The sequence below is a fragment of the Coturnix japonica genome, chromosome 13 (assembly GCF_001577835.2).
Source record: "Coturnix japonica isolate 7356 chromosome 13, Coturnix japonica 2.1, whole genome shotgun sequence".
NCBI classification, from domain to species: domain Eukaryota; kingdom Metazoa; phylum Chordata; class Aves; order Galliformes; family Phasianidae; genus Coturnix; species Coturnix japonica.
In genome coordinates this window covers 15,536,615-15,562,086 of record NC_029528.1, presented here as the reverse complement: position 1 = coordinate 15,562,086, position 25,472 = coordinate 15,536,615, and the positions used below count along the sequence as shown (strand labels likewise).

Below are 25,472 nucleotides of genomic sequence, written 5' to 3'. Positions count from 1 at the left end.
ACAACTTGCCCTTTATGGTGGGGTACTAAAACTACCCAGGAGCATCTGTGGAGCAGCGGCACAGATCTCAAGCCTGCTGGCCTTGGGGTGCAGCAGGGATAATCCTGCTGGGGTACTCCCTGGAGGGGGGAGGGTTATGGGGAGCTGGGGTGTGGTCTGCCCTGCTCCTTGCCCTGGAACCTGCAGCTGTGGCAGCCCCGCGTGTTCTTGTATCTCGGCTGGCTCATGAATGGCTGCAATGCTTGGGTGAAGCAAAGCCACCTTGAGTTCAGCCACTGCAATCTAAATCCAGTGCCCAGCAGGGGCCTGGAGCAAGGCACTGAGCCCTGCCACCCAGCCTGCCTCCCTCGAGTGCTCCATCCCACTGCTGACACTCCTTGTGCCCCAGCACTGAGCCCTGCAACCTGCAGCACACCTCCTCCTCCACGAACACCGGCTGTTCTCCAGAGCAAGGCTCGTAGGCAGGCAGAATCTTTGGATTTAATTTAAAACCAAATCCAAACCAACACAGTGTGTTACAGCAGCCTGTTTGATAACCAAGTGTTGGTGCAGTGCAGTGCCACCATTGCTCACCTCACAGCCATGATCTGCATGGAGCAGAAGAGCTGCAGCACTGCAGGAGCGGAGCTCGGCCTGCGCTTCTGAGGGAGGCAGCCAAGGAGAAACCCCAAAGCTGCAGTGCTGCCTCCCTTTGGGAACAGCCACAGCCCCGCGGGTGGTTCCATTCCCCCCAGAGGAGCATTGGTGGGATGCTGTGAGGGCTGAGCACCTCCCCGATGAAGGCAGGCTGAGGGAGCCAGGCTTGTTCAGCCTAGAGAAGAGAAGGCTGTGGGGTGACATCATTGCAGCCTTCCAGCATTTAAAAGGGGATAATAAACAGGAGAGGAATCAGTTTTTTACTGGTGTGGACAGTGATAGGACAAGGGGGAAAGGTTTTAAGCCCAAGGAGGGAAGGTTTAGGCTGGATGTTGGGGGAAGTTCTACACATAGAGCGGGGAGGTGCTGGCACAGGCTGCACGGAGGGGCTGTGGATGCCCCATCCCTGGCTGTGTTCAAGGCCGGGCTGGATGGAGCCCTGTGCCATGTATCAGATATGGAGGTCGGTGGGCTGGAACCTGCTGCTCCTCGGCCCCCTCCCACCCCACCCCGCTCTAACCTCCATTCGGCCGCAGCCCGCTCCGCCCCGCCCTCCCACCGCCCCCACTGCGCAGGCGCCGAGCGTGGGGAAGATGGCGGCGCCCGTTGACTTGGAGCTGAAGAAGGTAACGGGTGTCCGGCTCCGTCCGACGTGTTTCTCGGGCCGCTGCTCCCCCTCCTCCCCCTCCTCCCCCTCCTCTCCCCGCAGTTTGGGCCGGCTCGGCCCGGCCGGGCGCCCCCCGCCCCTCTGCCCCCGGCCCGGCCGCAGCCGCTCGACGTGCCGCTCTGCCACCACAGGCCTTCACGGAGCTGCAGGCCAAGGTGATCGACACGCAGCAGAAGGTGAAGCTCGCCGACATCCAGATCGAGCAGCTCAGCAAGAGCAAGAAGCACGCGCACCTCACCGACACCGAGATCATGACGCTGGTGGACGAGACGCGCATGTACGAGGGCGTGGGCAGGATGTGAGTAGCGGCCGCACCGTCCCTGCAGAAGCAGGGATGCTGGGCTCCACGAGGAGCATCGGGGGAGCATCAGTGTGCACCCGGAGTATCGGTGTGCACCCGGAGTATCGGTGTGCACCCGGAGCATCAGTGTGCACCCGGAGCATCGGTGTGCACCCGGAGCATCGGTGTGCACCCGGAGCATCGGTGTGCACCCGGAGCATCGGTGTGCACCCGGAGCATCGGTGTGCACCCGGAGTATCGGTGTGCACCCGGAGTATCGGTGTGCACCCGGAGCATCAGTGTGCACCCGGAGTATCGGTGTGCACCCGGAGCATCGGTGTGCACCCGGAGTATCGGTGTGCACCCGGAGTATCGGTGTGCACCCGGAGCATCGGTGTGCACCCGGGCACGGTGCCCTGGGCAGCACCAGCGAGTGTGTGTCGGGCTGGTGGTGTCCACGTGCCTCAGCATTTGGAAGTGAGCACGAGGCTGATGCGCACTCGAGGAGCCGCCTGCCCGCGCTGGGTGGTGTCTCACACCTCACACCTGCAGTGATGCACCTGGGTTATTCTGGCAGCGCAGCTCTGACTGCAGCAGCCTCATGAAGTGCAACACACAAACTGGGTTCCAGTCTGACGTGTGTGCTGACTCACTGTGCCGTGCTAACTTTCTGTGTGTGCTTTTTCTCTTCCATTGTGAACTGGGCAACAGTGATGATTACGCTTATTCAGGGATGATGTTTTATAGAAGGTTGAATCTGATTTGATTGCTGCCCACAGGGCGATTGCATCTCCCCGCTCCCAACTCTCCTTTGTGCTGCAGCAGACTTGTAGCTGGTTCAGCCTGCTGTTGCGGTGAGTTCCTGGGCCTGATTCATGTCATCACACAATCTGTTGGGTGAGTCTTAGGGAGCTGCGGGCTGGGAAGCCAGGACTGGTATGTGGACTGCGCTTCACTGGTAGTTGTCAGGTAAGACCAATGGGAAAATGAAGCTGTGCCTGGGTTCATCCTGGGCAGCCTGATCTAGTATTTGGCAGCCCTGCCTGCCGCAGAGGGTTGAAGCTCAGTGGTCTCTAGGTCCTTCCCAACTGAAGCTCAGTGGTCTCTAGGTCCTTCCCAACTGAAGCTCAGTGGTCTCTAGGTCCTTTCCAACTGAAGCTACTCTGTGATTTTGATGGGGGGGTGTGTAGCGTGACAGCCTTCTTTGGACCACTGTGGAATTACTCCTGTTAAGTTTTCCAAGCAGATGAACTTGGGTTTGTGTGGAGCTGCTGATGATGTTGAAAGGAGATAGAATTTGCAGATCTCTTGCAGGAGATAGCTGATATGACCCAGGCAGGCTGTAGGCTCATTGTTTTTGTCACAGAAAAGACAAACTAAGAGATTCTGGAAGCAACAATTTTTCTTCAAATTTTTTTTTATTTTTTTATCTTTAATCTTAAAGCAGGGTATACTTCTCCATTATGAAATAATTCCTCAAGATTCTTTGAAAGCATCAATATATCAGCCTTCATTGTAAAATGTTGGTTGTGAATGAGATAATGTTTCTGTGCTAACTGAAAAGTACTGTCCTGCTTTCAACCCAGCTGCTGGAGTCCAGTCTTTTTGAGACTGTACTCTTGCTTACCTTCATGTGACCGGGCAGGTGGTTCAGACTCTGCTGTGCAGCACTTTGCTCCTCAGTGATGGTAGAAAAATACTATCTGCATGATATTAGTCTTCAAATGTTTGAAGTGTGAACTCTTTGCGGGTTCTGTTGTCCTAGTCACTATGCAAATTCAGGTTAAGAGTGCTCATGCTCTCCAAACTACTTATTCACTGATTTATTTTACTTTTATTTCCCCTTCCTTAGCTTACTGCAGTGTTTCTGTGAGTTATGCCTGATTTGGCCATGGGGCTTAAGTCTGCCTTTCAAATTAGTAGTTCTATTTGGGTAGAACGAGCTATTCCAGGACTTTGTGAAAACGGAGTGTTTCAGGAATGTGATGGTGTGCTGTATCCTGGGAAGAAGTCTACCTAGTTCCATACTTCTGCGCTACTTGTAAAGAATTATGTGGTTCCTGCTCTGAGCCCAGAGCCTGCTTCCTGCCCAAGAGGCTTTCCCTGAGCCACTGGCAAATGTGAAAGCCCATTTGTTGTTCCTAAACATTTACTGTAGCTAATTTTGGTTTAACACAACCATTGTCAGTGCCACATAGTATGAGGTGATGAATTGCTGTGTACTGTACATATCTGTTTGACTAGGATATCATCTGAGTAGTGGCACCGTGCCAAATACATTTTCATTCTCTTACTTCATGCTCTTTGAAAGGCTTGTTATCTAGCCTGAGACAACTACCACTGTGGTGGACTCCTGCTTAAGCTATTTGTGAACTGATATCATCGTGCTGCTTTGAGAACTATGCCGAAAGCTTAAGCTTCAGAATTTTGTCTGAATGCTTCCGACCTTTCCCTTCACATTCCATTAAATAATGACCTGGGCCAGCTTCTTACTTACCAAAGGAAAACATCAGGGGTTTATGCTGGGCACAGTGAGGAGACCACTGCAGTTTTTCATGCCATGCCAAAATAGATGTTCCATTTTGTTTTGATGTTGCTTTATCATTAGTTTTCTCTCATTTGCTGTAGAAGTAAAAATCAAGCAAATGCTGTAGCACACCTTTATGCTTCAGGGTTTCTGTGAGTGTACTATTTCTACAGAGATGGCTGTGATAATGGAATTTTTTATTTTATTTTTTCAAAAACAGCTCAGATTTTTTGGCAGAACCGTACGTGAGTGAAAGCTGTGAGAGGATTCAAGGTTTTTGAGCATTTATTGGGTTTGAATGCACTCCCATTTTTAGTACGATTCTGAATTTTGCTTCTAAATAAGACATCACAGATAATTGTAAACTTTCCTAAAAGTTTTCCAATGGTGTATTTTTGGATGCAGCAGCAAGAGCAGATTTTTGTTTTGTTTTGCGCTGTGTGTGTGTGTGGTTCTCTGAGGACAGATCACTGCAGAACGTGGTAGCCAGCCTCTGCTTCCTGCTCAGGTTTCCAAAACTCACTAAGAATGGAAGGACAGGCAAGGCTTTGTATTTATGGTTTGGTTACTATGTATAGGTCGGCCTGTGAAATCCAAGTGGCCACTATTTCCCATTGCCTTAGGTAAGGCTTTGTGCAGGTTCAGTGCTGAACCCCAGCTGCTGAGTAGCTGGCAGGTGCTGTGATACTTAAATGGATCCCAGGACAAATGTGTTGCTGTCTGCCTCTGGCCAATATGTACATCATAAGTATGAAGCTCACTTATCTTAATATTGAAAAAGTGAAGGTTTAATTTTCCACATAAAGTCTGGTTTGTCCAGTGAAGTAGAAGAAAACAGTTTGTATCCTGCTGCTTGTGACTGGACCACTGTTTATACGTTGTGTTGAACAAGACAGTTGTTCATGTGGAACAAAAGGCTACAGGGCACCATAAGTTTAGTACAGAGACACAACAAGAACTGCTCCTGGGAGAAGAACTCCCTGAAAGCAGCCCTGTGGAAAGGGACTTGGAGGTTCTGGTGGGTGAGAAGCTGGATGTGAGGTTGAGGCAGCAGTGTGTACTTACAGCTGTGCTGCACCGTGCCTGGAGGTGCCTCAGGCCATGGACGGGCCCTGAGCTGGGGGGGCTGTCAGGCCCTCTCTGTCCCGCTGTTCTGCAGTGCTATGAAGCAAAGTCCTTAACTCAGAAATTCTGTAAATACCGTCTTGAATTTTTATTCCTGTTTTCTGCAGAACTATTTGCTGAATTGACAGAATGTTTCACCAGTTGGAGCTGGAGTCAGGGGGAGCGAAGGGGTGAAAGGCTTTCGGGGAAGGAATGATATTTCCAAAACAGCATTTCTGGACAAAAAAAAAAAAAAAAAGGCTGAATGTTAATATAAAAAAGTTTGTTCTAATAATTAAGAGGAAGCAGTGAGTGGAGTTGATCTTGTGCAAACTAATTTAAACGTAGCACCAGAAATATCCCTATGTGAATGTAATGCTTGAGCTCTTCTGACTGAAGCAGTTACCCTTATACCCACTTCTTTGGTACTTGTTGTATTGGTTTCTTTGATGTTCTGTTGTTTTTATAGTGGGATTCATGGCATTCAGGAGTGAAGGCTGTGTTATTCAAGAACCATGAGCTGATAGCTGGGTCTTCCTTCTCACTCCAGCATTTTGATGGTTTATCCTATTTCTGCCCATGTTTTCACTTCTGGTTTGGGTAGGCCAGGAAGAAAGAGGGAGATTATTTTCCCCTGCGTCTGGGGATGGATTTGCTTTTCAAGACAGATGCAGCTTGACTTTCTTGTTTTCCTGTGAAAGCTCTTCATGAAGAGATGCTACCAAGCAGAATAAATAAGTTTGCTTGTCAGAGTATGGCAGTATGTCCATGTCACTGATTTATTTACTAATACAAACCTCACCTTTCAGATCACTGAGGTTTTACCAGTAGAATTTTTTATTTTATTTTTTAATAGAAACATATTTAGGATTGGTTGACCAGGGTGCTTGTGTTCAAGCCAGCTTTTTGCTCGCTTCTATTTTCCTAGGTGCCCATTCATTTGATTGTTGTGTTTTGTTGCCTTGTGGTTTGTTGGTTTGCTGTGTGAATTGTTCTTTCTAAAAAAAAAATTTGTGAGATGTTCTTGAAGATACCGGATGTGTCAGAAATTGATCTGGACCTCCCATCATTGGAAGGAATTGCTTCTATTTTCTGCAGTTTGCAACTTTGACGGTTAGTGGAAAAAACACTTCAGAAAAATCTGTTTGAAATGCTGTACTAGTTTGAGCTTTTGCTTGACAAGCTACAGGGTATCATTGCTGCACAGCAAAACAAACAAACAAAAAATGACTATAAAACAAACTTAGAGGATAAAGTCACTAAACCAGGGTTGTAATGAGGGAAGACTATTGGTGAAGCTTTTCACCTCCATGAACTGCAGTCCGTCATGCTCGTGCTGAATCTCAGATGTTCCCCATTCCTGTATAATGAGATGGAGATGGTTGCTTTTTTTTTTTTTTTTTTCCCTTTAATTCCACTTATCTCTCTTGAGCCTTCGAAAAGAATGGATGAAGTCCTTTACAAGCTGACCACAGTACTGGTTTGTTATTTAGGGTTGTGCTATATTTAATACACACTCAGATATATTCCCAATTTCAGTTTTTTAAAAGAACCAAGTATGAACAATGGTATAATTCTACCATCTAGTTAAGTGTCTGGCAATGCAGAAACTGCTGCTTGCAAGCTGTGTTACTATCTTTGTGAGAGGTAATGTAATACGCTGTAGCTACTGACAGATCCCATCCTCCCCCCACCAAAAAAAAAAAAAAGAAAAAAAAAGAAAAAGCTGTCTGGGTGTGAATTCAGCCCAGGGACCGGGGCAGAAGCATCGACCTGCAGCAGGGTGACTGTGAGCGCTGGGCAGGCTGCAGCAGCTAAGAGGCAGCCAGTCTGGTGTTGCTCTTCTTTTCCTTTAGCTCCTTAAGGTAAATAGGTTTATGGCTTACGAGTGTTCAGCTGAGTAAAAGTTCCCCTTGTTGTGGCCTACATAAGACCGCTTTTGGCATGCTGCCCGTGCTGCTAATCCCCCTCCCCATGCTGCTGGGCTCGCATGGGTGCACCGCTCTGGGTGCAGTGGTAAAATGACACGTGAACTATAAATGGCTGCTTCTAGAATGTGTACATGTATAACACTCCCAATATAAGCTGCAGGGTTTGTTTTGCTGTAAGGTATGTGCTGCTTGGGGAAGGGGGGCAGTTACGCTGAGCTATATTGGGCGACCCAGTGAGATGGGGGGGTTCTGAAGTAATGGCAAATAGAGGAAAAGCTGCAACCATTTCAACCCATGTGAGCTGCTGTGGGAGCTCTGCTTAAAGATTGTGATCTGGTGAATGGGAAATTCAAAATCAGACTTAAAATGCAAAACCCTTGGACGTGAAGGGTGGCAGCACAGAATATAATTACTCATAGTTTTCCTTTTTTGTTATTGCTTGCTTGTCTTGTTTGGTACTGGCTAACTCATGTAGGGTGGCTAACCTGGAATTTGCTGGGGTTTATCAGTGCCTGTTATAAGCTGCATGTTGTAGAATAAGGGATCGTTTGTTGAAACAGAAGCACACCCTGGGAGAGCAAAAGGGGACTTCTGGGTGAACAGCCGGCTCCTGTTCAGTCAAGCTAGATTGCTTGGGATCAGCTCATTGGAAGCCTGTATTCCATTGGCTTTGAGCAGAGCTTAATATGCATTAATCCCTTTCTGAGTATGCTCAGAGCTTGAACAGCAGTGCAAGTTCAGAATTAAAAAGCGTCTTTAAATAGATAAGGGCATGACTGGGCTTAGTCCAACTTTTCTCTTGGAGTAGTCTAATGAACATGCTTGGCTTCAAGGAGAACGGTATTATGTACAAACAACTGTGCTGTACATATTAGGTCCCTCTGGAAATACAGCATATATGGTAGGATATTACTATGACTTTGTACAAAGTTGACAATTTTCTGCATTAAACTTATGTTAAGAAAAAAAGAGTTTCCCAAATCCAAAGGGGACTTTAAAGCTGATGTTATAATCACCGTGTCTGTGAACTGGAAGCCGGAACGAGTGGATTTCTGGACCTACCATTAATTAAAATTGTATTGCAACTTTCCTACCTCTAAAAATGCCTCTCCAAAAACCCCACACCTGGACTGCCAGCTTCTGTCCTCCCTCAGAAACACCTGAACTGTTACCCAAGCAGAGCAGAAGGGGAGAAGTGCTTGTCATTGGGCCAGGTGCCTGCCTCCAGGAGTTCCAGACATGCGACCTCAGTCAGCTTTTGCTTTCAAGTAATTGGAAATGTTGTTAATGGAAAACCTTTGCCATGAACATCACTGTTACTCCACCTTTAATAACTTCAGTATGTTCTATGTCATAGTGAAGGCTGGTGTGTGCTGAACAAACATCTCCATAACCTCATTCATTAACAGATGAATATTTCAGTATCTAATACTGTGTTTTAAAGTTGAGTAAACAGTACATTTTGGTGCAAACAAACTGAGTTATGGAATTACTTACATAGTATGAACATCACTTGGTGGGTGTGTACATGTCGCAGATGAAGTTAACAGCATCAGTGAACAGTGTAACTGGAGCCTGATGACCATTTTGGCCAGGGTATGAGTGAGTCCTATGTAAATAGTGACCAAGTGGGACATGAGATCTAGGAATTCAAATTTGGAAGAAAAGATCTCTTCAGAAGGAAGCAACCAACTAACCCTGTAGTATTATAAATCACTTGCTCTGCCTTAGGGAAACAAAAAACCCGATGTGGAGCTAGCAGAGGAAAAGAATAGAATCAATTGGGAATATTTAAAGTGAGGTTTCTCTTTCAGTTCCCTTATGCTCTATTTTTGTTCCTCACATTGCTCTTTAAGAACCAGCAGTCGCTGGGATGCCAGGCCACGTAGATGCTGCTGGTTCAAAAATACTTGGCTGCGTTCTAGAGCTGTTCTTGTTGGCATCTCAGAGCTGGCTGAGCATTGCTGTCCTCAAGGACCCCAGTCCTCTGTCACTTTCTCTTGTAATTTTGTATATGTAAGTACTGGGTAATCTGGTAAGCATTTGGAATAGGGCATATTTGCTCTGGTGTTACTTGCTGTTCCCTTTTAAATGAGTGAGCAAATAAGGCTGAGAAAATGTGTCTGTTTTGAGACAGAGCATAGAATGGCTTGGGTTGGAAGGGCCTCCATCAGTTTCCAACTCCTGTGCTATGCATGGGGTTGCCAACCACCAGAGCAGGCTGCCTAGGGCCCCCTCCAGCAGCAGGGCATTTCTGGTAATTTTTTAGTAGCAAAAAAGCTCCCATGGCTTTCGGGTTTGCAGCTTCAGCTTTGAGAATGTGGCCTTGGACAGATGTGGGGCAGTACCTGTGATCATTATTTTGAGGGCTTGGTGACTTTGTGGGAGGAAATTCTGAGGGCACCTTGCAGCTTTGTTTTTTTCACTGATGACAGCTACAGCAGGAGCAGTATATTTCTTTCCAAATTTCTCTTATCCAGCATGCAAATGCAGTATAGGAGCATCAATGTGATGATGCTGGTGATGATTCTGAAGAGCAGCTCCCATCTGCCTGGCTGTGGGGTTTGCATCTGACAGAAGGGTGGTTGCGGTTGGCACTTTCACAGGGCTGAATGAGATCCTTGTGTTCTGTCTGCAGGATGGCGTGTGCTGGGAACTGGAAATGTAACCACTGCCTGAAATGGGGAGCTGAATGGAGAGAGAGATGTAGTGTGCTGTGTTGTGAAGAATAGGAATGAGTATGACAGCCAAGATGATACTAGTGGAGAGACTGGAAAAGAATGAGGAAGGATTTGAGAAAATTCCAAAGTAGAAAACATAGCAGAAATTCCCGTAGAAAAGACAAGGTGGTGTGGAACAAGAGAGAGGAAGGAGAGGAGGAGGAGGAGGAGGAAGTGATTGCTAAGCACAGCTAATAGCAGCACTGAGGAGTTTTAATTTACAGTCTGCTGTAATTAACCACAGTTCCATTCCAATGCATTTCAGGAATGAATGTGGCATGTAGTTTTTCTTTTGGCTGTTGTGTTGCTGGTGCAGAGTAGGCTGAATTTCAAGCCAAACAGAGTGGACTCCATTTATGCTCAAAGAACATCTTGCAGGCCCTGAGCAAACCTGTTAATAATATCATTTGTCGTTGGAGATTGCACTGCACACGGATTGCAGGCTTTGCTGTGGTAGACGAGGAATGCATTCTGATTCTGCACTGTACAAAGCTGTTCACAGTAACTGTCCAAGCACGAGCTCCTGTCACCTGGCAGCATGGTGTTGTCCCAGACGCTCTGTAGTGCTGGGGCAGACCTTGACCTCATTGGTATGACCCACAGAGGCTCCTTCTAAATCCCCCTGGGGGACTTTCCAAGTAGGGAAGGGGCTGATCTGTGTCTTGTGCGTTCTTTATATCTGAAGGACGAGAGGCAACTATGGAGGGTTCCTAAAATTCATCTGAACTTAGTTGTCCTCTACTTCTTTGTGGGATGCTGGTGCCATGTGCTTGAGAGCTGCTTTGGATGCTGTTGATTCTTCTGAGCAGGTTGGGTGGCTTTTACATGCTGGCTTGCAGAACACCGAGATCTTAGAGTGGCATCTTTCAAAGCCCTTGTGCAATTAAAAACCAACCAAACAAATAACAACAAAAAACAAAACAAACCCACAAAAACCCCAGAAAAATGGAAACCGGTGGCTGCAATTTCAGTTAAACAACGGTTTCCTATCCTGTTTAAAAAACAACAACAAAAAACTCAATCAAATCTGAATTTAGAAAACAAGAGATTTGGAGTTCAGTGACGGTGCACATTAAAGCCAAACCCTGGGTAGCAGGAGCTGTGAAAGCTCAGAGGCAGGTGGACTTGACTGTCCATGTCCTGTGAAAGCACTTGGCTTTGTAGCGTGGTGTGCATTTGGTCTCTGTTTCTGCGGTACAGGTTTGCTTAGCTTACAGTGATGCATGGTTTTTAACTGTTGAAAAAATTCTCCTTGACTGTATTTCCATACTATTATGCTGTCATTGCTGAAGATTTCTTTGAATGTTATTTGATAAGAAGGACTTACCTTGCTAGTTGTATTCCAGATTTGCTTTTAAAATATCCAGAACACTGAATTGTAGAGGGCAGCCTGTGAGCATTCATTTTCTTCCTGCAGAATAATGGGTGAAATCAGCAAGCAAACCTGGGAGGCCAGCCTGATGACTTGGCTGTTCTGCTGTTGTGTTGCTTGCCATCCAGCTTAGTATTTCAATGGTCTTCTATATGTGTTTTTTGAATGTTAGGTCTGAAGATGGAAGATTGGCAAACATTACAGCACTGATGAACAGAAAGAAAATGTGGAGTCTTTAACAGTGGAAATTTTTATTTGGAGGCGTTAAATAACAATGAATTTTTAGTAGCAGGCAGCAAGTGTTTTCCAGCTGATTTTTCTGAGCCTCTTGGGTCAGTTCGTCTGTCTCATGGTTCATTCTTCTGTCTCTGTCTAGAACAGGGATGAGAATGAATACTTCTCAGAGGTCATTACAGTTAACTTGTGCAGCTAAGTGTACAGTGGTTAGATTTATTTTTTAAAAAGCAAAATCCAGCAGATTTTGTCTCTTTTTTACTTGTAGGTTTATTCTTCAGTCTAAAGGAGTCATTCATAATCAGCTTTTAGAGAAGCAGAGAATAGCAGAAGAGAAAATTAAGGAGTTAGAGGTAAGTTTTTGGCCAGTAAAGTTGATGAAAACAAAACATTGAAGGTCAACAAGGTACTGTTTGTTACATTGCTTATTTTTATGTGATACTGTTAATTCTCAAGTAACTGGTGGGGAACGTGAGGGCTGTTGCTAGTAACCTACGAGTAATTTGTGTGCCTTGGTTTCTTAGCTAGGACTACAAACTTTATGAGTGTTAAGATAGCAGATAGGGACTGACTGTTCCCTCTGCATCCTGATATGAAAACTGGATGTGCAGGTTTCAAGTGAAACTAGTAGGAGCTAGCTTTAGAAGTATTTAGAGGGTGTCCAGAGGTTACTTGCAGCAGGTAAGTGATGGGAAGCTCTTTGCTCTAAGTATTAAAAGTTTATGTTGGGGCAGGATAATTGCACAAATTCAAGGAAGATAAATCGTTTGAGCATTTCCAAATATGTAGAAATTGCATCCTATTAAGGAAGTCTGTGAGCTAAAAATGTCTGGAGGCTGGGAAAATATTAGGAGGAAGTACCATATGTGCTTACCCTGTTCTTAAACTCTGCCCTAGACGTCTACTTATGGCTGCTGTTGAAGACTGGACCCTAGGGAGGATGGACTGTAATGATGTAATCAGAGTACTCCTGTGTTCTTATGGAGGGAGTGCTTATTGAGGCAGAGAGGAATACCTGAGATGCACAAAGTAGTGTCTGCGCAAGTTCCAGCTGTATGAACAAGCTGTCGTCTGAATGTTGAGTATCTTGTAGTTCTTTGGAGAAGGTGTTTAGAGTGCACTTCTTCCAAGGACATTAGTGTTTTGTTTTTGCTTTTTGTTAATGCTCCTAAAATAAAATCAATACATAACTGTGTTCCTTAGCTTTTGGGGAATGGCAACAAGGATAGGCTGAGTTGAGTCAAGCTGCTTGTCTAATCTGTTAATGTTTTGGAGAAGGTTTGCTTGCAGATCAGGGAAGCAGGGACAAGCAGCAATAGGAAGTAGGTGCTCAGACAGGACTGTGTGGTCTCTATTGTTTCCTATTTACACTACAGCAAAAGTCAAGTTGCGTTTTTTTTCACAACTTGTGGCTTTTTGTGTGTTTCTTCTTAAGACACTTTTTGCCATGGGAACTAGCAGGTTGTGTTCCCTGCCATGTTTTCTGTGTCAGATAATAAGGGGCCACCAGAACCTTTCTACACAGGGAAAGTAAGTACTCCATGGATAGGCTGTATATGTCAGCTAGTATTCATGCTGGCAAGGCACAGTCCTTTTTATGCTTACGTGATTAAATGTGATTGTATCCAGGCTACGCTGGGACCATGCCTGAAAACACTGGCTTTGAATAAAACCAGCAGTGTCACTGAAGTTATAGAACTTCATTGCAGCGTGCCTGCATTTGGAACTGATTGGAGTGTGTTTGACATTTTTGGCTACTATACCTTTCAGCTGTGCATCTCAGTTTCTCCCTGTTCCTGATGGAACATAATCTTACCTCCTGAACTTTCATATTGCTGAGTTCAGGAGAATGGATGGAATTCCCCCCCCACCCCCGGATCATAACCTTTGCCGTTCTTGCACTCGGCCTTGGAGGTGGTTGCTTCACAGATGGTTTTTTTTACTGTTTTGTAGCTCTCTGTTGCCTCAGGTCTATTGTTATGGCCACTGAATTGCAATTCCCAGCAACAGTAATTGTCTCAAAAGCTCATAGAAGTGGGGAGGTAGATTGTTTTTTTGTTTAACTATTAGAAGTACGTCTTGGATTGCTGGAACTTATCACAGTTTCTTTTAATTGAACATTCAGGTCCGTCTTTTAACTAGTTTTCAGATGTCTGGCAGTTTAGTGTGAAGGATATTCCTTGGACTTGGGATTCCCTAAGGAAGAGGATTAGATTGACAGTTGCTGGAAAGTAACATTTCAAGGGAAATACCTGAGTCTGCTTATCACAGGAGCAGAGAATTTTGCTGTGCTGAAAACAAGTTGTGACAGAAAGAGAAAAGAATGTGAAACTTTGTGACCTTGTGCTCCCACTATGTTGTTGTAAAATAAATATAAGACCAAGATAACCAGGTTAAAATATCCCTTCATCAACTGTTACAACTGGACAAAAAATTAAAGCTATTTTTCACATTAACTACCTTATTACTCATCGTAAGTCATACCTTACTACACTTTGCATGGTTTCTTAAGCTAGCCAGAGTAATCCTCCAGTATCCATGCAGTGCAGCTCACCTGGTTACTCTCATAGCATGAGCTGGAGGCAATTGCATGCTGCAGTTACAGAGCCATTGCCAAGGTACTGTGAAATGTGCATTTTTGATATAAATCTGAATTTCAGAAATGCTGTCACTGCTAACTCAGTTTTATTCTGGAAGAGTGCAGAATAAAGTTTGGGTTCACAGCTGAACTCTTCTCAGCTGTGTAGTAAGGAGAACTCCTGAGTGCCAGCAGCTTGTGAAAATGTGGGCTTTCATCTGCTTTGGAGGTGTGAGCTGGGTTTCCTGACATTCACAGTTTCTTTTCTCTTTTCTGGCAGTGATTGCAGTTATTCTCTTTCCTTTACTCCCCTCTGTTGTGTTTGCCTGTTATTGAAGACCTGCATTGTTTCTTTTATGTCAGCATCAGGAGAGGGCTGTGACACTGCTAACCTGCTTGTCCCTGCTGCTCACTACACAGCAAAGCAGTGAGAACAGCCAGGGTTGGCTTTGTACAGCACTGTGAAAATAAAGCTTTGCTGGAATATGCACTCCATATCCTTTGTGAATGGAACTGTATGAGCACAGCTCGGAAAACCCAAAGGGGTTTTCAATATGTACGAACAAATGGGGGCAGACATAGTCTGCTGGTCAGTCAGCACACAGAGTTGTTTTATCCTTCTTTTAAAGTAGCTATGAATGTGTATATATACGCATTTAGCAAACTTATCTTCACACACTGTGTATAATCCTTTGGAATCCAAAGAGACTGTCTAGGCTTGCTTACAAAATGCACATGCTTGCTTATAGGCTGTGCCAGTGAAGCTTACCAAAACCTTCTTGGCTCTTACAGAGACTGAGTGTATGAGTCCATGCCATCACATGGGAAGCTTCCTGCCTAAGCGTGGCCATTGGATTTTTCCAGTCCTGATAACATCAAATTCTTGTTGTGTTTCACAGTGCGAAGGGTATGAGTAAATCTATTTTGAAAGCATTCTAAAGGGATGAGCACTGACTCTTTTAAGCTCAGCAATGTTTGTGCAGTATTAAGAGAAAAACCAAGTAATGTTTTTCTTCCCTTGTTTTTAAGGAAACATGATATGTGAGGGGTGGAACAATGCTTTGTTTCAGGAAATGTTATCCGTTTCCATTGTAGGGCTGGATGGATTCTGTTTATAAATGTGGCATTTTGAAAAGAACAAACTCTGATATTACAAAGACATGGAAAATTGGTTCTTCATTAGGGGTGGAGAAAGTGATTATTGCTGTGTGTTTTCTCTGATAATATCTGATAATCCCTCTCTCCTGCTATATTCAGCATGTTTAGTCGTCAGGCGTTGTCAGACTGAATTTCTAAAAATAACAAATAAGGGGGAGGCTGTGCTGTGCTGTTGACTGTGCCACTGTATTTAGCTCCTTCATGCAAAGGGCAAAAGTAACCTGCAGCTTTCTTGGGGAATTGAATTTGGTTTTTAAGGCTCTGCCCACTGCACTGCTGTGCTCCTGTCTCCCATGCAATTCTTTATGCACTTGTATGGCGTTTGAATGTTTAATGCAGTAGGGCTAAAGGGTTGGTTGGTTTCTTCTCTGTCTGTCTGAAGTTGAAAATAAGATGAGGGAAGGCATACCCAAGTTCTGCGGGCCCCAGAAAGAATTTCTGAGACAAAGTGCAGTGTCCAGTTGCCCCATCCCACACAGAAAGCTTCTTAACTCTTGTTCATAACTGGAAAAAAACTGCTCCTTGATCAGGTTTGGCAGGGCTCCTTTGTGCTGAAGTGAAGATGCCACTGAATTGTGGTGCTTTGAGGTGCTTGGTTGTCAGATGTAGCAACAGGTCTTCCCTGGTTTGCCTGGATACAAACCTGCTTGCACTCCAGCTGTCTGTTCTGTGATGCTTTCTGGGGACTTTGGGATGGCCTCACTGCAGCTCTGCAGTGCCATGGCTGCACCCCTGTTCTAGCTGAGCAAGCAGGGTGTCTGCTGGCTGCCACAGCACAGTTTTCCTTCCCTGGGGCAGCTAAGGCTGAAGCGGGTGAGGTGTGTCTGGGGAGCAGTGCCAGAGTCTAAGAGCTGGTGCTTTGTACTCTCAGTGTAGGCATGGCCTGCTCTGCAGCAGTTCTTTGGACAGTCCTTTGAGTTTTGTGCTGAAACTGTCCATGTGGAGGCCAGTTCAGAGGGTAGCTTTAATGGTGTGCAGTCTAGTCTCTTGAGATGTGTGGAATGTCCTGCAGACTGCTGGGTGACCACCTGAAGGTAGCAGTTGTTAGGCCAATTTCTTCCCGAGATTTGCTGTACAGGAGCTCTGATCCCATAGTTGGAATGGATAGGCCAGTGCCCAGGAATGTGTGGTGTGCTTGACCACATAAATAAACAGGGGAAAATAAGGAATGCTTGTGTTTGGCTTGTAAGGGGGAAGCTTCAAGAATAGCTCTCTATGATTTAGTAAGAGCAGATCTTACTTTGGAAGAGTGTGTTTTTCTCTATTGCATTGCTAGCATATATCCTTGTGCTCAGGACATGATTTAAAGGTGTTGTCACAGCAGCATCAGCCCCTTGCTTCTAAGGACAGCCTTAAGTATGCATACAGAAGATGTCAGACACTGGCTTGGTCTCAGTCCTCTTGGCATTATGGCCTTGTCTCCTCCAAGGAAGGCTGTTGTGCTTCTGTCCCCACTGCTCATCCAGCAGCCTGAATTATGCTCGGGAGCTTCATTAGCTCTCTCTGGCCATGAGGAGGCCTTGGGTCCAGGACAGAAGCTTCCAGAAGTAGCTTCCTGTCAGCATGGGGGCATCCACAGCTGCTCCCATAGGAGAGCAGAGCGTGGACAGAGCTGTTGGCACACATCTGTTCTCCACCTGCAGGCTTGTTGTGAAGAAGGCAGTGATGAAGCTCATTTGTTTCTTTCCCCTGTAGGTCTGGGTGTCTTTTAGTGCAGGAGAATTTTTCTTCTTCTTTGCAAAAGGAAATACTCTGAACAATTTCACTCTCAGGTAAATGAAAGTTGGTTGTGTGCAGTTCGTGTCCTGTAGCTTCAGAAGGGAACAGATACTCTTCAGTAATTGCAAGGAAGGTGTATTTTTTTTTATGGTCCACATCCCTGTACTGGATTTGTTAGATAAAGATCAAACAGGTATGCGTCTGTACTGGAAATTGCTTAACAAGTTGGTCATGTGTTAAGTAGCGCAGAAGTCACCAGTTGCAAAATGCCAAGTTGTAACCTCACAGGTGGAGGAGCATGAAAATAATCACATTTAAGAGGGAATTCCCAGCTCTTGGAAAGGATCTCCCTCCAGTTCAGACACAGAATAGCTTATGAAAACTCATTCCATTTTTGTGAAGCGGGACTGTAGGTGATGCCCTTTAATTGCCCTTAGGTTGACCTGAATTTGTAGTGTCACGTGTATGATGCTCACAGGGCTGGAGTTTTCACTTGCAGCAGTCGTTCACAGCATGAAGTTTTCAACCTTCCCAAATTTTGCAAGGAATAAGTTAATTAGTAATTGTGTTACCCTTCATTGCGCGGCAGGCACACAAACGAGATGAAAGGGCAAAGGCCTCGTGAAGGGGGAGCTGGAATTTGGCAGCTTTTTTCTTTCCCCTCCCTGCTATTCTTGCCTTTATTTTTTGTTGGATAATTGTAGATTATAGAGGCGGGATTATAATTAATATGTATGTTGAATGCTTCCTTTTAAATCCTTTTGAACTTTGTTACAGAGACATTTTCAAAACGGGTTTATCCCAGAGCTTGCTTTGGGATTTTTGGTTTTGTTCTGACACACAAATCTAATGGAAAAAGCTTTTCAAAGCAAACCGTGCCAGTGCTTTGGCATTCCTTTATCAGTCAGGGAAAGTGAAGTACATTACACGCTAATTAAAAAAAACCACCACCACTTCTTCCACTGTCTAAATGGTTTTGTCCATCCAGGATCATGCATTTTGTCATCAGAGTCTGAAAATGTTGCTTGTTTCCTCTGCTTAGCATTGAGCTGCTCTTACGAACATGTTGAAATTGTTTGAACACCAAATTGATAGATAAGTCTTTCTTTGTCATTTTAAACCAGGGTCTGATTCATTGTCAAAGCTCTTCTTTGTACTTAGGGCAGTGGAAATAACCAAAGCAGCAAGCAGAGCTGGACGTGGGTCCCTCTCCAAATTCCTCCTTGCATGAGTAATAGTTAGTCACAAACCCAGCACACTGTGCCTGCCTGAGTCACCCAGCCCCAAACAGTTGCTCCTCGCTGCCCTTTGTGCCTGGCGAGTCCAGGGCTCTGGGCAGGGGGATTACACATACCTGCCGCCCCCATCTCCTCTGTCTTGCCCCGGGAGAACAGGAAGCGATTATTTGGAGAGCGTGCTGCTGCATGTGGGAGGCCTGACCCAGCCCTGAGTCAGCTCTGTGCGGCCGCACCTTGCTCTCCAGGTATGCGGGAGGCTGTCATAACTTCCTGCTGGCCCTGTCGGATTGCTGCCCTTCTCTGCCTGGAAGCTCCTGGGGGGATGCGGCCATGTTCGCCCTCTGCCCATGAGCCCACGGGCACTGACTGGGGAAGTGCTGACTAGTCAGGTGTTCATGTCTTCTGCTGGCTGACTTTGAGTCTCTTACGTTTACAGAAGTCATTTTTCTTCAAAAATAGCCTCCTCTGGCTCGAACTCTAAGAGCTATAGGAGATGTGGTTTGGTTTATACAACAGCCATGGTGCTAGCAGGTGCTCTGATCTGCCACGCTGGCTTTGCAGGAATGTAGAAACTGAAGCCGAGAGTGAAGGAACTTACCATGTTTTGCAAGGAGCACGCTTCCTCCCAGGCAGAATGTGGGGATTTCAGCACCAGGGTGAGTTTCCAGTTCTCTGTATATGACATGACTACTGCCATGAGGCTGCCAGGAGTGTGGTATCGAGCCCAGAGCAACATGCGTCTGAGAACTCTCCTCTAGAAGGGTGATTTATCCAAGAAGTGTCCCAACAGGAGTCTGCACAGCAGATATATTTCTGCTGCCACCTACTGAAACGTTTCCCATCAGCTTTCCCTGGTAGACACCACTGGGGTAGGGTGCACGAGTTCACTGGAACGATCTGTCACTTCCTGGTCATGGAAAGCACCTGTCTCCACCTCTGATTGACATGCTGCCATGTGTCTGACATGACACTTATGTGTGGTGTGCCTGGGCTCTGTTGCAGAACGATGCTTGGCTGGATGGCCTTTGGGGGTCCCTTCCCACTCAAATGGTTCTATGATGCTACATCTCCTTCCCAGCTGGGACAGACTAGATGGCTTGAGAGTGATTGAGTGTCCCCATTGCCTTGTGGAAAGAGTAAGTGAGGGAAAACCCAAGGACCTGAATCATCGCTTCTCCTCCTTGGTGGGTGGCATCATCGTGCTGCTGTCAGTGGCTGTCGTCAGGAGCCAGCTGTGATCCCTTCCTATTGCAGTTCACTCTTAAGCAAACTACAGGCAACTTCCTGAGCGCAATAACCCTGCTGCTTGGAAAGTCTGAAGTGCGTCTAAATATTTGGTAATTGCTGTGTCATTCACGGTGTCAGTGTGCCACACCATGCTGCAGGGTGAGGCTGGGGAGTTGTGGGGCTCCCCTCTGTGCTGCTCGTGAGCTGCTTTTGTCTCCTGTTGCAGAATGGCTGAGTGCTGTTCAGGAGATCCTCCTTACCATGGAGTTTTATGTGGAAAACTCAGTGAGCACAGTGCATCTCTTGGGCACAGTGAGACCCTGTGCAGGAGAGCTCTGTGCTGTGGCCCAGCCCCATGGCACAGCCCACGTTCCTCTGGAGAAGGGCTCTGCAGCCGAGGGTGCATTCTCTGCTCTATCATGGGATCTGCCTATCACTTTCCCAAAGAGAGTGCACACAGAGCCTGCAAGGAATGCCAAAAATGACCTGATTTAACTTTGGGGGATAGAGAAACTAAGCTAGCGAGTTTATTGAGACTGTCACAAGATGAGTTATATCAGGGCACCTATTTGAAGCACTGCATCATAACTGAAGACTCCAGGGCATTCTTCTGCAGCAGTCTTCTGTGTGTGGGAGGGCTGTTCCAGGGAGGACTCCTGGAGGGACCTGAGTGTGTGTCATCCTCACACACTGGAGTTGTAGGAAAGGAGTGTAAAAGAAATAAATACATATGTGAGAATGCACATTCACAGAACCATATGTGTTGGAAAAGGCCCCTGGAACTTATCTCCTGACCAGACCCCCCCCACCTCCTAAAGCAGGCTGCTCACAGCGGGTTATACAGGAAAGTATCCAGTGGGTTCTGAGTATCTCCAGAGAAGGAGACTCCACTGCCGCTCTGGGCAGTCTGTCCCGGTGCTCTGTCACTTTCAAGGAGTCCTTTCTCCTGTTCAGATGTAGCTTCTGTCTTTCAGTTTGAGCCCATTTCCCCTTGTCCTGATGCTGGGCACTACTGGAGAGAACCTGGCCCCACCATTTAGATATTTATAAGTTCTGATATGATTCCCCCCTCAGTCTCCTCTTCTTGTTGAGAACCTGGGCTTTCTCCAGCAGCTCCCTGTCTCTTTTCAACTGGAGAGCCCAGAACTGGACATGGTGCTCCAGATGTGGCCTTCCCAGGACAGAGTAGATGAGGAGGAACCTGTCCTGCCGGCTGCACTCTTTTTCATATGCCCCAGGCTACCACTGGCCTTCTTGGTCACAAGATCAATACCCCAGGATACCAGCTCCTTCTCTGCAGAGCTCCTCTGCAACAGCTCAGCCCCCAACCTGTACTGATATGTGCAGTTATTCCCCCCCAGGTGTAGGGCCATACTTGCCATTGTTGAACCTCATAATTTTCCTCCCTGCCCAACTCTCAGCCTGTCCAGATCTCACCGCGTGGCAGCTCAGCCACTGCTCTGTGCTTTGGATTGTCCAATATTGTTCCATTGCTGGATCCTTCCGTTTGCCGGGAGATGTTTTTATTTGAGTTTAGGCACCTCATACTTCTGCTTGCAGGCCACAGATTTACAAGCTGAGGTAAGGAGACAGAAGTAAAACTTAAAAAGTGAAAGAAGCAGGAATTGAATGATAAGCCGCTGTCTGAAAAAGGGCAGCACCTGTGAGGTCTAGGCATAATGCAGCCTGAATAAGTATTAGCTGCTGTCCTTTGGTTTCTTGCTGAGCACAGCACTGCTGTGCTGGCTGTTGGAGCTGAGTGTCCTGGCCCCAAACCCCTGCATGGAGCTGCCAGCCCTGGGCAGCGCTCTGAAGGCAGTGGTGCCCCGATTATGATGCTGTGTGAGTATAGTGCTTTGATCATCTGAATCTGATCCACAAGGAGCTGATGAATGTTTTTTTTTCTTGCTGTGGAATCTGTGGATGCTGGCTCCTTAATCTGACAGGAATGCACAGTCTGGATGTGTCATCGTGGACAAAGCCTGGCTGCTGTTCACAGCGTGATGCAATAGCAGTGGAGGTGGGAGGTTTATGCAGTGTCAGGAGGTCACTGCCTATGTCTGCTAACCTAACTGCTGTTCCTCAGGGCTGTGGCCTGCAGGTGTATTTGCACTAAATCCAGAATTTCTGCAGCAGCTGCTGAGAGCACATAGCATGGAGCTGGTCAGGGAGCAGACTGTGGAAGGTTACCTGCAGCAGGGAGCAAAGTTCAAGCTGTGACACAGGGTAGTGACAACTGGAAGTACTCAGGGCATTGCTTTCATTGTGTGCAGAAGCACCTGGGCACAGACCTGACCCTGTGGTGCAGTGAGTGGTGCCTTGGAATTGCCATCTCCTCCAGCCCCCAACCAAGGCTGGGCATTATGATGCTCCGGGCACTGGGTGCATTTTGCCAAGTTGGCATGTGCTATTCCTGCCCCTTGCCCCACACGCAGGGTCTAGGAGGGTACGCACAGGAGTACCTGGAGGTAGGGAAGGCTCCCATGAAATGGAAGGTTGGTGTGAGTGGGGGCAGCCCAGGAGAGCCCCGGCATGACTGCAGGGGTACTGAGAGGTGCAGGGAGGACTGACCCTGTGAACAGCTGTGAGCAGCACGAGGGATGTGCTCTGCTGCCTGGAAAGCAGGTCTTGGCTGTGGGTCCTGACTCTCTTTCTTGGTGGCAAGCAGGGAAAGCAGATTTAAGTGAAAACATTTTATCAGGGCTAGCAGCAGTTCTGTGGTTTGCTTTGCTGCCAGTTTCCTGGCTGAGGAAGAGAACTTGTTGGCTACAGGGTTAGTGTAAAGGAATTATGAAACTGCATGCTTGGAAGCATTGACTGCACTGGCTTTTTGGGAGCGCTTTCTCCAACTCTACTTTCTATCAGCTGCTCTCCACATAGCCTGGGCCTTGCTAGCTGCAGTGGCAGCAGTGGCTGTCTCACATGTTCCAGCGTGGGTGGCAGTGCCCTTCCTGTGCAGGGGAGAAGCTGAGTAGGAGGGGTTGGAGCAGCTGTTTCTGCAAGGAGTGGCTGAGATGGGATCCGATGGGTGACAGCCTGTGATGTTTGATGACAAACAGGAGTTTGTCCTGTTCTGGAGTGGGGTAGCTGCTTGGATTTCAATGTGCATATTGAGCGTGCTGCCCTCTTGGACATTTGTTGCTGCAAATCCTGTTGTGTCCCTACGTGCATTCAGCTGCCTTCTGGGCTGCCTCCTGCTCCTCCTGCAGCAAAGGCTTCTTCTGCACCACCAGGGCTGCAGCCTCAGGTCATTCCTCCCTGCGTGGGAGATGCTGGAAATGGTGATCACAGCAGCAGGGCAGAGTTCTGAACCTTTGAGAGCAGAGAGTAGCTGACAGAGAACAGAGCTGGAGAAAGTGCTCCCAAAAAGCCAATGCATTTAGTGCCTCCAAGCCTGCAGTTTCAGAATTCCTTTAACGCCAGGCAGGATCAGGTGCAGGAATTGCAGAGGTGGAGTCTGGGAGGCCGCAGAGGGCATTCCTTGTACAGCTAGCGGCTATTGGCAGCCCAGCAGGGCCGGCCAGGCTGGAACAGACTCAAGGATGACTTCAGAGCTGTGCTGCCAGCCCCACACGGCAGCCTGGATGGGTGGGGATGTGTCAGCCCCGCTGGCTCACAGCACTGCTACTCCCCGGGAAAGAGCATCAGAGACGCTGAGTTTCCTGTCTAGACCCCGGTAATTGTGGTGAGAAGGGGATCAGTACAAGGTCCTGCTCCCTCTCCTGTGATTACCTAAACAGAAGCCATGCTACAGATCAGCAGGAAGGAACACTTTGCTTCTGCCACACATCTTGGAAATACAAATCCCTTGAATCCTGCCCTGCTCAGGGCTGCCAGTATCCCCAGCAGCTCAGTCCTGTGTAAGGATCCATATGGGCACCATCCCCACAGCAGCAGTGTGCCAAGCCTGGTCCCTGCCCAAGCCCCTCACGCTTGGGGAGGAGGGGCTGGAGTTCCCAATGGCCGGGGATGTCCTGTCCTGCTCGTGCATCAGCTCCAGCAAGGCATCCGAGCAGGGACCCACGCTGGGCCGCCTCCCAGCAGCTTCCTGAAAAGCAGCTCTTGTAGCAAGAGGCATCCCACGTGTCTGTGACCACGTCAGGGAGACAAGGAGCCCTTTACTGTAACCCCGGCCCTCGCTGTTGTTAACAACCTTTACTGTTTAAATGAAAGTTCTTCAGTATTCAGAAATGGGAGCGGAAGGGATGTCCTCACGGCTTGGGAATTTCAGGTGGGTGTATGGGAGTCATAGTTGGTGAGCTATGGGAGCGCGGATGGCAGCAGGACTGCACCGTGTGTTAATGGGTTTACTTCTGTGTCACACACCGCAGTGCCCTGCACTCTCACACCATTTAGTTGAGGCCGTCAGCAGAGCACCCACTTGGCATCTTTTGCCTCCCTTCTGCTGCCGACAGTCACTGTTCTTTGGCACACACCCAGTCCATCCGGCCTTCCACCAGCAGCTGTGTGCCATGAGTGCAGCATCAGCTTCTGGTGGCCACATCACCCAGTTCCCACACCATACCTGAGCCCTGCTGCTGCTCTGCTCCAGTGAGGTGAGGCTGGGGCTGAGCACCCTTTCTAACTCAGATGGTTCTGTGATGCCCCAAGCCCACCTCCTGTGGTGTTAAGGATCATCCTGCCAGCGTCTTCCTGCTTGGGGCTGCACTGCGCTCATGGGGACGGTGTGAAGGAGCCTCAGCTTGAGCCATGGGCAGGGCTGCCTTGGGAGCATGGCTCACAGTGGTTCCAGTGGGCTCTGCTGAAGCACCAGACACTGGCATGCCCTGCACCAGGGGCAGCTCTGGAACAGCATGGGGACAGGAACACGTTCTGCAGGCCTGGCACCCATGAGAGACTGTTGTGTCTGTCGTTTGGAAACCCAGAGAAAATAGTCAGGAAAGCCAAATACAGATTTTCCAGTCACCTAGGAGAACCCAGACTAGCAGGAAAAAATGCTGCCTGTTGAATTCCTATCTTAGGATGCACAGCTTTGGTCTGCTTCCCTGCCAAGCCTGGGATAACGAGAGATGATTAAAGAAACATACACATTCTGTGGTGACAGTAGGGAATTTCTGAACACGCAGCAGATAGAAAGGAGGGTCTGGTTTGTGAGGATGCCCATCTGGGAAAGAATCTTCTTAACCCGAGTGTGAAGGGGTTTTAGTGCCACTGCTGATGGCAGCACAAGCTTGTTGTGGTGCATTGATTTATCACTGGGCACCAAACATGGGATCTCATTTCCTTTTCTTCATTGCTGCAGTTAATTTAGCAGATCCTTTGTAGCTCCACTGTTGATACAGCCCAGCAACTCTGAGGAGCTTTCAGAGGGAACAGAATTCAGTTTATGTGACCACGGCCCAGCCAGAAAGGCAAAATACTGACACTGCCAGGATGTGTCTGGGGATGATCTCCCTCCTGGGGAAGCACCGTGTCCCGCACCCTTGGCAGTGCTGGGGCCCTGCCCTGGGCATGCTCACTGCTGCCAGTGCCACACTAGACATTAACTCTCCTCTGGGTTTCTGCCTTGCAGCAGAAGAAGTCGTACCTGGAGCGGAGCGTGAAGGAAGCAGAAGATAACATTAGAGAGATGCTGATGGCCCGGAGGGCACAGTAGATGTGAGTTCCTGTTGGGACATGGATGGACCTGTGCCACCCTCGGGGTGACACTGGCAGCTCTGCTGTGATGGCTGTTACCTGGCAGATCTAATAAACCCTGCTGCAAAGCCCGTGTCAGCTCCTTGTGTCTGCCAGCTGCCTGTGGCATGTGGCATCTGCCTTCCCTGCTGAGCTTTGAGGAATAAAGGAGAGGGACAGGACTTGGGGTGGGTGCCCTTGGGGACATCCTGCCTTCCTTGCTCCCCCATTGGTGGATACTGCAATCACAGCAAAACTGCACTGGGGCCTCCCACTTCCCCCTACTCCTGGCTGCTGTTAATGGGATTTTTCAGTGGTGTCCTCTCCCACCGACTGCCCTGTGCAGTAAGTGTGAGGCAACCCAGTGCTGCTGCTGGCACTTGTGTGGTATGGGCCACTCCTGTTGGTGTCTGAGCACACACGCATGTGTGCATTTGTGTCTGC

General features: G+C 47.6%; 1 protein-coding gene and 3 long non-coding RNA genes across 6 annotated transcripts; 3 read left to right on the top strand and 1 right to left on the bottom strand.

Annotated features, from left to right (window-relative positions):
- The first annotated feature begins 1,137 nt into the window (after positions 1-1,137).
- PFDN1 (prefoldin subunit 1) lies at positions 1,138-25,124 on the top strand. 3 transcript variants are annotated; one of them, XM_015876055.2, is made up of 5 exons: positions 1,138-1,262; positions 1,435-1,601; positions 2,363-2,437; positions 11,740-11,824; positions 24,925-25,124. In XM_015876055.2, exons 1-5 carry the CDS (start codon positions 1,230-1,232, stop codon positions 25,006-25,008), a joined length of 444 nt encoding a protein of 147 aa, XP_015731541.1. In that variant the 5' UTR covers positions 1,138-1,229; the 3' UTR covers positions 25,009-25,124. The 3 variants fall into 3 exon arrangements, with proteins under 3 accessions (XP_015731541.1, XP_015731542.1, XP_015731543.1); XM_015876056.2 differs by lacking the exon at positions 24,925-25,124 and adding an exon at positions 12,369-14,553; XM_015876057.2 differs by lacking the exon at positions 2,363-2,437.
- LOC107320328 lies at positions 2,559-5,473 on the top strand. The gene is made up of 2 exons (XR_001558221.1): positions 2,559-2,692; positions 2,725-5,473. It is a non-coding gene; the product is annotated as an uncharacterized LOC107320328 (long non-coding RNA).
- LOC116654045 lies at positions 6,601-24,918 on the bottom strand. Its single transcript, XR_004308889.1, has 2 exons — positions 18,763-24,918; positions 6,601-11,609 (listed from the first exon to the last, which is right to left on the bottom strand). It is a non-coding gene; the product is annotated as an uncharacterized LOC116654045 (long non-coding RNA).
- LOC116654046 lies at positions 9,086-10,882 on the top strand. Its single transcript, XR_004308890.1, has 2 exons — positions 9,086-9,161; positions 9,784-10,882. It is a non-coding gene; the product is annotated as an uncharacterized LOC116654046 (long non-coding RNA).
- Positions 25,125-25,472: the final 348 nt, after the last annotated feature.